General features: G+C 36.4%; 1 protein-coding gene across 1 annotated transcript in view; it reads right to left on the reverse strand.

The window, feature by feature from the left end:
- LOC126191144 (Down syndrome cell adhesion molecule-like protein Dscam2) overlaps positions 1–12,709 on the reverse strand; it is a 395,591-nt gene that overhangs the window by 115,071 nt on the left and 267,811 nt on the right. Inside the window, exon 22 of the mRNA XM_049931899.1 lies at positions 10,672–10,811. Within this exon, the coding sequence (XP_049787856.1) occupies positions 10,672–10,811 (140 nt within the window). The remainder of the gene's footprint in view (positions 1–10,671; positions 10,812–12,709) is intronic.

The following is a 12,709-nucleotide window of genomic DNA, read 5'->3' on the forward strand; positions in this document are numbered from 1 at the left end:
CCAAGATTAGCAAGCTGGACGCTCTCACTCCAAGAGTTTCAATTTGAAATTAAATACCTAAGCGGACAGGATAATTTCATCGCTGATGCACTGTCTAGAATGCCAGATGGAGATTTGTCAACTATCAACATCACGGACAATCCGTCCGAATTTAATGTTCTTATAATGACTGATAGAATATATAGGAAACATTTTCTTGACATGTGTAAGAACATGGAAAAACTGCAGAATGAAGATCCTTGTTGGCATTCAATAAAGGAAACTTTAGCAAAGCCTGGAAACGATGATCTGAAGAGACTGTACAAAGTTGAGGACGACGTCTTATTTTTCAAAGGGCATCTTGATTCAGATAATTGGAAGGTGTGTATTCCTGAGAAGAATGAGAATGACTTAATTTTGGACACGCATATCACTTGGGGACATTTTGGAGTATTAAAGTGTGCTCGGAAGATTCAAGCATATGGCTACTTCCCAAACATTCGCAGGAAAGTGCACAGACAGTTAAGGAAATGTAAAATTTGTCAGCTAGACAAACCAGGAAATTTTTGTGTGAAAGATTTCCTACATCCTATTATACCCACTAAACTGCTGTCAATCATTTCGGTCGACGTCTGTGGTCCTCTACCATCATCAAAGGGAGGATGCAAATATATTGTAGCTTTTCTTGATATATTTACTAAGTATGTCAAACTTTATCCATTAAAATCAGCTACTGCTGCATCCATAGCCAAGAAGCTAGTCAAGGATTATATAGTCAAGGTTGGCAAACCAGAGGCTATTCTTTCTGACAATGGGTCAATGTTCACTGGATTTCGTTGGAGGCAAACATTAGCCAGTTGTGGTATAAAACAAATTCTAACATCAGTGTACCACCCTTCGGCGAATCCCGTGGAACGAATTTTTCGTGAATTAAACCGGTTCATGAGAACATATTGCCACAACCAGCAACCCAAATGGATCGATTATCTTCACGATTTTCAGGAAATTGTAAACAATATGCCACATACTACGACGGAATACACCCCATACAAACTGATGTTTGGAAAACAGGAACAGAATGACTGGATTCGACCAATTCCTAAAGTACCTATTAACAAAATAGACCTACAAAATAAAGTACGACAATCCTTACTTAATATAATGGACAAGGCAAGAAAAAGGAAAATATATTTTGACAATCGACTTGGAAAAATAAAAACATATAAAGTGAAAGACCAAGTTTTAGTAAAAACTCATCCTAAGGTTTCACTTATACAGAGGAAGAACACAAAATGGCAATTATTGTATCAAGGACCATTTGTGATTACCAAAATACCCCATCCAGGAACTTATGTTTTGAAGGATATGAAGAATGGAAGGGTGAAAGGAATGTATCCTCATCACTTGTTAAAGCAATTTCATGATGACTGAAGATTCTGAAGATTGAAAATACTATTCTTATCAAATAATATGTCCGCCCCGGTAGCTGAGTGGTCAGCGTGACAGACTGTCACTCCTAAGGGCCCGGGTTCGATTCCCGGCTGGGTCGGAAATTTTCTCCGCTCAGGGACTGGGTGTTGTGTTGTCCTAATCATCATCATTTCATCCCCATCGACGCGCAGGTCGCCGAAGTGGCGTCAAATCGAAAGACCTGCACCAGGCGAACGGTCTACCCGACGGGAGGCCCTAGCCACACGACATTTCCATTTCCATCAAATAATATTGATTACAAAATTTTCATTAAACCTATGAATCATACTTAGGATAGTTTCTTTCTTTTTGCAATTTAGTAGTTAGTTTTTCTTTTCAGGCATAATGTACGAGAGATATGCAGACATTATGTATTTGTTTTCCACTGTAAAGATAAGTTTTCTTTTCAGTATGCAGAGTATTTAGCTATAGTATGAATGATTTCTTTTAAAATTTTTTTAATTTTTATTTAGTTGATAGTAACTTCAATCAGGTTTCACAATGCATAATGACCTTGGGTTAGTAACTCAAATGAATCTGGTCTATGGGAAGATATTTTTTCTTATGTCAATTTAACAATCTCAATGTATGTTTGTATTTGTTTTTTTTTTTTACTCACTGAGCTGAAGTCATGCTGTTCGGAAGGGGTAACCCGTTCTCAGTTTTAAAAGGACGCATATCACTTTGTTTCAATCTTTTGTGATGAACATTGTCTTTAGAATTGTACTATTGTTGTAACATACCTGTGTATGTAAATTATGTTATATCAATTGTTGCTCGCGAAGTTACCAACTGAGCGAATGCCTTTCAGTTACAAGCACATCAACAAGTGTTAAAGTCCATCTGAAGGATGACGAGCATAAGTTGACACGGCAGCTCCAGTTGGATTTGTGTATAGTGCATTCTAGGGTTGTTGATAGAAATGAAGAACACCTTACGTCTTCCGAATATTTCGAATTCAGGACAGAGAATTAGAAAGAACTTTAGATTAGATTCTATTTCAGCTCAGCACAGATCAAACACCTTTTCCACGGAACTTACACTGACTCTTATTTTCATGTTAACCATATGCGGAAAACCATAATACTCACGAGGAGACGGTGAAATGGGAATAGAATTCAATCAGTTACCCGGAGATGACTGATAAAAGGGAATCGTAGATGGACGTAAACCAACGCGTCGACGGTTCACCTCAAGACACAGAAGATTACCAGTGTTGTGTTTCTTTTGTGAACAGTGTTTAAATTCATTCAAAAAAAAAAAAAAAAATCTATATTGTAAATATTTTTTTTATTTTCCATTGTAATTCAATTAATTATCTTTGCAAATGAGAAATACGAGGATGGTAAATCTACCCCGAGGTTTTCCTTGGTTTTCCTTTGTGGGGCTTGGCCGAATGGCTAGATTATCCGTTTGAGACATCCCAAGGCAAGTGACAGAAGCTTTGAGTGATGATAAAAAAGGTTTCTGATCACATCTCATGCCATCCTCGACAAATGAATAAAAGCAGCATGTAAGCTATGCGTATACGCTGCATCAGGAATTCAGCACAGCCTTTGTCAGCAGTATATGCACCCAAATCTATAATTTACATTTAGATAGTCATTCACTAATACCAAATGTCATAAGAAATACAGTGGACATTAATACTCTAGTGGACTTTAATACAGCGTCATAAACAATCATCGATATAGTGTTGTGTGAATGCTCGTGTTTGTTTTTGCCCAAAAACGTTCGTCCACAAGAGGGGCATATATGATGTATCATGCAGCGTAACTTGCTGTGACAGTGCGAGAGAGAGACAAAGATATTGTTTATTACTCTGTGGTGGTCAGCGCTCACATAATTATTCTTAGGATATAGTTTTTTGTTTTGTTCTTGTTAAGAGTAATTTGAAGAGAGGAGAGCTATTCTTGTGATGTAAAAATCAACGCCATTGCGAGTTTGTGATTCATATTGTAAAATATAAGTGCATATGGAAGGAAATCAGTTAATAGAACAATAAAAATATTGTTCATTTCAAGAAGGTACGTCTTATTATACACCCAGCGATATACTGCTATTGTGATCTACTAATATCCCACAGCTGAGAACAGTTCCGACGGGAGCGTTCAGTTCTAGTGAAATAGTTCGATGTTTTCTTCGGAAAAGAAGTCACTTCATGGATCATTCAAATCCACAATAGTAACTGGACATTTCTCAGAACGGAAAGCAATCTGATTGCTATGCAACAGAGCCCCGAAGAATATTTCTCCGTACTTTGGTTACCACTTTCAGCTCAACACGGTATCTGCAGCATCTGGAGCAGATTTCTACAACAGCGGAAGAGTGTAATCGCTATCAGTTTCACACACCGCCCTGTGTACGCTGTATGTATTTACCCACAACAGTGAACAAACAGTTACTCACACACATAGAAGTCAATACTAGGTGGTGTGGAGAACCATTTCAGTATAAAGGCCCTGTAGAGCTAAATAGTAATTAGCCTAGTAATAATAGGAGTCTTTATACAGGGCATGGTAGATTACAACTTCAGAAAGAAAACCTCTCAAAAATGTTTGACATTGAGCAATGACTTTTCTTCTCAAATAAGAAATTCATAAGCATTTCCTTCTTAGGAAATGTTTCTTATAGGATTAAATGTCATCTAGTGAATAAATATAACTGTAGTGTCTCTTTTCTACAATCAACAGTTTGCAGAGAACACCTTTGTGTACAGTGAAAAATACTAGCAACTTATTTTCCAATTGAGATGTCTATGAATTAACCTGCAATAATTGCCCATGCTATTACACTGGTAAACAGGCAGAGCTTTGAGGACAAAATATAAAGAACATATGTTAGGAAAGAAAGGAGCAAACATACAAAACTATGTTTGCTGAATATCTACTGATCACCAATCACACTCCGAAAAATTTGGAAGACAGCTATTCTTCACAGAGATGTCAAAGGGTGCAGGATGGACCTTTGGGTACAATTAAATATCTATAAACATCCAGAGCACAGAGATGGGAATTTACTAAATGACCAGCTGCAACTCAATGACTTCAAAACCCATACTGTTCGCAAAAACATCTTCATATGACTGCTGGTAGCCTTTGCGAGTTGTTCATTTCCTCAAATAAAGTTCCACAATTTTTCTGCATACAGTTTTGTTCATTAGTTTATATAGTACTAAGATAGTGATGACACCCACTCTTGTTACATTTGTTACTATACAGAGACCTATGAATTTCTGCTCATTATTGTCATTATGTTTAATAGTGTTCTTCGTGCTTATGTACTGGCATTATTACTTTTTATATGATGATGTACTGGAGGTCATATTAATCTGTCTACTGTCACTGTGATTGTAATAATGTGCTTTTGCACAATATCATTATTTGTGATAATGTACTGATGGTCCTATAAAGGTTCTAATGTATGCTAGTACATTTTATTTTGCATTTTTTTTTTCAAAATTTATTTTATACTCATTTAGTTGCATGATTTCCTTCTGTAATTCTGTTATTAATTTTCAGTGTGCTTATAGTTATTGGCTGGTTATGCCACCAAGGATACACATTTATCAGAGCACACACTTTAGGATTTGTTTTCCTGGTATCCACACACTCCACTCTCCTTCAGTCAGCACATAGCTCTTATTTTTGCCAACACATTATGTGGAGATGTTACATCACTCTACTGGACTGTTTGCTAATTTGAAGTTTGTAAGTACTACTTTTCCTATGTTGGTATATATCATGTTGTTTGTAACAAGCCTACATTTTTTAAAAGCAGTAGTTTCTGTACAACATGTAATATTGGTCCGTGATGCTTTGATTGTAATTTATGTTGTTGCACATATGTACGTTTCTAGTCCTTTTGAAAAAGATGGTTAAAATCCATTGAAACCATGGTTATGGTTGCAACCAGTTGGCTGTACTACTCACCTGATATACTGAAAAGGGGTGGTAGTTATAGTAATTATGTTATGGTCTATAATGGGATTGTTTGAAGAGGAGGCACTGTGATGGGCTAAATCGGAGTCACCATGTTACTAGTGATGACAATAGTCACTTAACTAAGTTTATTATACAATCTCAAGTACTAACCAACAGTAAATGATTAAGGTTTTAGTAATAATGTCTAGGTATGTGTGTGTTTGATGTTACAGATAAGTAATAGAAAAATGAACTGGTGCCAATGCAGATGCAAGTGACACTCAGCAAAGCAGAAAATTGTTGCTTTCTGTTATTGATGGAAGCTGAGAAGCTGGCTACAAGAAGAGCATATGATAGCCATTTGCAAAAGTCAAAGCTATTGTTAAAAGGGGGTAAAAAGTTTCACTTCTTTGCATGTACATGAATGGTTCCATTTTTTTCCACCAGAGTGCGAAAGTTGGTATAGCTGTGAATTATTGATAGTAAATGGGAACATATTTGTATTTTTGGTAGTGAATCTGGTTTGAAAGAAGATTCTGGTACCTAACGGGTGAGTCATAAGAGTCTTCTGGTCAGACAAGACCACAGACAAGATGTCTGGCCTGTGGGAGACTTTTAGTTTTCTGGTTAACATAGTCTGGATCTGGGGAAACTCATAGTGTAATTATGAAATATTAAAGTAACCATTTGTATTAAATAGTTGACTGGATGATGGAATTCTTTCCACAGAAATTTACGAGTTGAAAATATCTAATTTCTTGAAGTTATGGAATCACTGAACAACTGGGAGTCACTATTTTTAGTCATTTTGGTATCTAACTGAAATTGAGTCTTCCGGGATATTTGATCTGAAGGCTAGTGGGAGAAGTTATTTGAGAGAAGCCACTGTCTGAAGAGGGAAAACTTAAATAAAAATATGTAGCGGACAGGGATGAAGCAGCAGTGGCGAGTGGGGATGTATCATCAAAAAACTGAATGTAGTGGGAACAAACTGACTTCATGTAAAAGAGTAGTAATGGGAAATTATATCTCTGACTGCTGGTCAGTGTAGATCTTTCTTGTCCAGCTGTGTGTATTTGTGTATTCAACAAGCGAATGGGCACCACAAAAATTTGTAAAGATTTTCCACATTAACAAACTGGTGAAACAAGAACTCTTGATAGAAGCTGCTGAGAGGTGAATGCTAAGAATTTCATCATAAAAGAAAAGGCGTAAGTATTCATGTGATTGCAGACGTAATTATTCTGAAGTAAGAAACAGAACAATCACACAGTGAAATATTATGTTAGTTGAAATTTAATCGAGCTTAAAGCTGACAGCCAAACTTTCAAAGACACTGCACACTGTTAAATATAAAAATTTATCATAAAATTGAAGTAATTGTAAACAAATGAGTCAGCAATTCTAGTTGAATGTATGGAAAGGGAAATTTTGTACCTGACCTCTCTAATACACATATTAAGTGTACAGTAATTATAGAGGCTTGTTGCACTAGGTAGCTGAATGTGTATGGAACACACATGAGAGCTTTTGTTGTATTAGGTAACTCCCCATGCCAGTCAATGAATAGCAGCTGTAGCAGAATGACTCCCACAGATGAGTCTACTAAAATATTAAATCAACTGCTAAAGCAGTAGCAATAATATCCCAGAATTTGAAGCACTCCTAAAAAGCAGTGCAGCTGAAATAATGGTTGGCAGAGAAATCTGGCCTCAACACAAAATTGATAGCATTGAAACTTTTGTGGTAAGTCTATGTTTATTTTGAAAGAACAGGTTAATGGGAAATTGAGATGGTGTTTTCCTTTCAATAGACAAGAAAATCAAATCTATAAAGATAAAAACTGAAGCTGCATGTGCGACTGTTTTAGCACGACTCAGTATCAAGGGCAAGCATAAATTTATAACTGGGTCCTTTTATTGACCACCAGGCTCGCACCTACATGAAACCAAAAACTTGAGATAAATCATTCTCCTTCCCCCCCCCCCCCCCCTCCACATACACACACACACACACACACACACTAATATATGTTTGCAAATAATACTGCACCACTGGATCATACTTTAATTATCCAGTAATCAGTTGGGATAGTTACATTTATGTAATGGAGGGTGTGACAAGACACCCTATGAAATAATACTATAATGCTTTATCCAAAAACTACTTAGAACAGATACTTAAAAAACCCACTCATGATGGAAACATATCAGATGTAATGGCAACAAACATACTTGATCTCTTACAGTATGTCCACATTTTTCCTTTTGTCAGTGAACATCACTGGTATTGGCTGTAGCAATAAAGTACAAAGGGCAATGAAACAAGTAGAAAGCTGTCAGGGTTACCATAAGTTTCCCCAAGTGAAATTCTCTGATATTTTACTGATTTCCAGACAAGCTTTAGCATTTTCCCTTGACACATTTTGAGATCTCAAGGATAAGTTAAGATGTAAGTTGACATTCTGCCTCTGCAGCTATGGTACAAGAAACACTAGTGCAAAAGAAGAAATATCTAATAAAAAACTTGCAAGCTGATGGCATTTCCTGATGTGGGCTGAAGTCTTAAATACTAACATCAACATCTTTTGTAATGTACTGCTTTAAATGGAGAAAGCAAGTCAAATGGTATATGTGTTTCATTAAGACTACTGATGTTATTTTATTTCAGTAAAATGAAACATATTTGGTGACAAAAATATGCATTCTTTGGAGTCTTAAGACAGATTTAAAATACCTTCACTTATTTCAGAAATAACCTCAGAAAAAAGTAGCCTTCTGAAAGAAGTGTATAAAGTGGAGAAGAATTGTGTAAACTAACAGTGTAGGTGACTGCCAATAAAATGTTGGTTCTACTATGATCGTTGTTGTCAGTCATTATCCACTGTGTTATATCTATTATTTTACAGGTATTATGTGATTTTTCTTTCGAGAAATATACGAGGACACAGCGTACAAGCCGCCAGTGACTAACACAATTTTCTTCTTCTTATCACCCATACTTCCTAACATATAAACTACTTTTGAAGTGCCACAATGCACTTGAACAAATAAAACATCTATAAAACACCACACTGTACTATGTATTTGTGGTGAGACAGTCACTATTCTTGAAATCCATCACTCATGGCCTCTAGCCTGTTGAGGAGCACTGCATCCTGGGTCCCCGAATAAACCATGAAAATCTGCAGCATTACGCTGCACACAAACAGACCAGGCTTGTGGACAGATCAGTGAGACTAGATCCAATGAGCAGGGTCTGCACATTAGTGCAAACCAGATGGCTTCAGATCGACCGGTCTGACCCATTACAGATACCCACAGAAACGGTCTGTGGTTTTGGCCTGTTGTGGAAATCCACTTGTGTGGCTAGCTATTCACAAGCCACAGATAGCATGTTGATGAAATGAGACCACAGTGATCAATCCATGTAACAGATAACTTGTTTGAATACTCTGAGAATCAATAATAATGAGGATAGGTAGCAACTCACAGTAAAGATGATTGCTGAGCTGCAGACAGGCATGTAGAAAAGACAATCACACTTTCACAACCAAATTTTCAGCCATAGCTCTAGTCAGAAAACGAGAGCACACACACATTCACACAATCACTCAGACAACTCATGCACACACGACCACCATCTCCAGAGACTGGGTTTACAGTCTCTGAGAATCAGATTCAAACAAACCACTTCTCATGCCTCCCTGCCTCTCATCAGCCGCCGCTAGGCTAGTGGCAAGAAGTGGTGGCAGAACTGAATGCAAGCTGAGGGGAGTGGTATGAAGGGGAGAAGCAGTAGTAATGAAGGAGTAGGGAAGCAGCCAGTGATGATGCGTGACACCTCAGTAAACAAACCATTTCATTTACTGAGACAAAAATAAGATTTTTCCAGTGTTTTTTTCCAAATTTCCCTGCTATTTCCCTAACACATTTGAAATTCCGTTACTCCTTGATTTCCAGAACCTGTGAACCCTGGCTGTATATATTCAGTAAACTGGATAAAGACACTAGGAGCAACTCAATGAGGAAGTTGAAACCTTTTTAGCTCTGGCAGGACCATGTAGTGGAACTGTGAGTCAGTTCTAGAGAAGTAGTTACTAACCACTATCTTGGTATGTACCTAGTACGACAATTCATGATGGGAGGGATCCTCCATTGTATGTGGCCACTATAAAGGAACTTTTAAACAAACAGAAATCTTTGTATAACAGCTGTAAAACAAAGCAAATGCCTGTAGGTGGAGAAATGTTGAATGAAATGTGTTTGGGTATCAAAAAGGCAATGCCTGAAGCAAACAAAAGAGGCTGATTACAACGCACCCATGCATCCTGTCTTGGGTAATAAATAAATACATGAAAAATAAAAATAGTATATCAATTACCGATGTGGCTGGAATACATAAACTTAGCATCACTCAACTAAGTTCAGAAACCTTTAGAAAGGTAGATAAATAAGTGGAATGATCACTTACAGAAAGATGTGGATAATAACTAGAGAAATACCAGCATGATTTTATGGAATTAAACACTAACCAATGTTGGATGAAATATGTGAGAAACAATATGCATACCTGAAGAGTTTTTCAGCAATTTTTGATAATTCACAATGAATATTTGTTTTCTGTATGGCTAGCTCACACAAAAAAGTAATCTATCCCTATAATTTGCAACTTAATGTCTCTTTTGGTGATCGGCCCCTCTCCTGACATTAATTTCTTAGTAACTGTCTGTTGCTAGTACAGACATCCACTGTAATTTAAACTGGTCTCTTAATATAGCTTTTAGTTACCATGTACAGCAAATAAATAAATTAAAAAAATAAATAAGTAAAAAACTGGATAAATTACTCTATGTTTACATACTAAAGACTTTAAAAAGCAACATGCAAATATGGTTGTCTTGTGGCAAAACATGGTCCTATCGACTGTGAACATCTGCCAATGTCACTAATGTTAGAGCAGATTGTTACTCTGCATTCTGTCTTATTTCTTAAACAATCAGCTCATTAATGTTATATAATTTTGAATCACATTCATGTAGAATGAAATATGATTTACATTTTAAAGTTATAAATAAAAGATATTTTCTAGTAATGGCACAATTATTTTCACATTTACACTGATATTTTTATGCATATCAGAGACAGCTTCATGTCAGTTACTAACATAAAAGTTGGTAGCTTTTTATGCAAAATTATTGCAATTTTCATACTATGCAAGAAATGATGAATTTTTATCCAAATTACTTTTGTAAAGTTTTTACTGTAGTCCATAGATATCTTTGTTTTCAATTTCCTACCTCTTTGCCATCTTCTATAATCCCCATGTAAAATGTGTAACCAGTAAGTTTTCCATTGCGTCGCTGCGGAGGCAACCATGAGACAAGGATCTTATTTGATGAGCTCACCACTGCCTTAATATCAGCTGGTGCAGATGGAACTGCCAATAAAACAAACACATTTCTCCTTAGCATTCAAAAATAGTATAATTTGTTGTTTCATGAAACACATGTAAACCTTTTGATAAGATAGCAATAAAAGTTATTTTAATACAAAAATGTCAAATGAAGGTATGTTAATTTGGTTTATTACTACAGAAAAAAGACACTCAAAAGTGCTATGTGAATTTAATGGTGGGAGTGTTTTAATGTTATTAATAGACATTAAGTCATAGGTTGTCCATGACTGTAACTTCTAGGTTGGGGATATATTAATTAATAACATTCTGTCTTCAGTCACAATATTTTTATTTTCTAGTTACTGTCCAACACATTTCAGAGCTACAGCTTCATTTTCAATGACTGTATAGATATAATGAATGTCACATCTACTTCAGTCTTTCACCTAGCATTAACAGGACGTCTAGTTGTCAGATCTAATGAGCAAACTATCTCAGGTGAGAAATGCTAGAGATTACATAATTAGACATGATTGTCTTAAGGAATGTGACTAAACATAAGTTTTTTCAGATTTATTTGACTTCAGTACGGTAGTCAAGCCATAGTCGCAGTCAATTACAGAAAGTTTACGGCAACTACAGCTTGACTACTGAACCAAAGTCAAATATTTTTGAAAAAAAAAAAAAAATTACTGCATAGTGAGGTTTAATTTAACATGATAAATTCACAGTATTGTTTACCATGACCAAAGGTGTTGTGGTCAGATGTTTTTTATATTTCAGGTTCTCATAATGAACAGCAGACTTATTTCATACTTGTTACATTTGATAATGGTGACTGAACTTCACCAAAATTAGTCATGTAAACTTCCTGTAATTTACTGTCACTATGGCTTTGTTACTGTACTGAAGTCAAATAAATGTGGGAAAAAACGCTAGAGAAATGAGAGAAATAAATTACTGTAACATATTCCACACAAGATTATTGATATGCTTATTAACAGACAGAATAACTCTTGTTAAGACTGTAAATTCATCACATTACTTTAGTTATGCATACAAATTATATAACTAAGTGACACTGAATAAGTGAATATTATCAGGGAATTAGTGGGAGGGAGGGAACCAGGGTGAGGAGGGAGGGAGGGAAGGAGTGAAGGAGGGAGGGAGGGAGAGGGTGGAGAGGGAGAGGGGGGGAGAGAGAGAGAGAGAGAGAGAGAGAGAGAGAGAGAGAGAGAGAGAGAGGAGGGGAGAGAGAGAGAGAGAGAGAGAGAGAGAGAGAGAGAGAGAGAGAGAGAGAGAGAGAGATTGGGGGGGGGGGGGGGAAGAGAGAGAGAGGGGGAGCGAGATACCAGGACAGATGGTTTGAGATTGAAATAATAGGGTGTATTTAAATTTGATACAGGGATAAGGAAATTGTGTACATTGCTTCTTGTGAGGCTGTTGTATTATGAGACACTCAAATCTGTTGTAGTCACTATCTGTCTGACTGTTTAACATCTAAGCAGGCTTGGAAGTCGATTTGTGAATTTCAAGTGCTTGTTGTATATTGAGTTTGTGCTTGAAGGTTGTTAGGACAGTTTGTGAAATATTTACTCATGTTTAAAAGGCTGTGTTTGGCATCATAAAGGTGAGGTGACATCATAGAGCTGACATGTCCATTATATCATATGGAAAATTAACTGCCTGTCCTCTCTGGCTATAAACTGGGGCAGTCTGAGCATGTGATCTTGTAAATACCTGATTGCTTATGTTTGTCCAGCTTATTAAAACTGTGAGGAAGGACATGTTTTATGTTATTATTTGTGTAATAGATCATTTTAATGCTGTACTTGTACCTTCTGAACTGACTGTCAATTATATAAGAAGCTAATTCAGTCAACAGAATAGTGAAATATTTTGAAGCTTAGTGTCTGCTGGTAACCAGTGTGTTGTTTCAT

This window comes from Schistocerca cancellata, chromosome 6 (assembly GCF_023864275.1).
Source record: "Schistocerca cancellata isolate TAMUIC-IGC-003103 chromosome 6, iqSchCanc2.1, whole genome shotgun sequence".
Classification (NCBI taxonomy): Eukaryota; Metazoa; Arthropoda; class Insecta; order Orthoptera; family Acrididae; genus Schistocerca; species Schistocerca cancellata.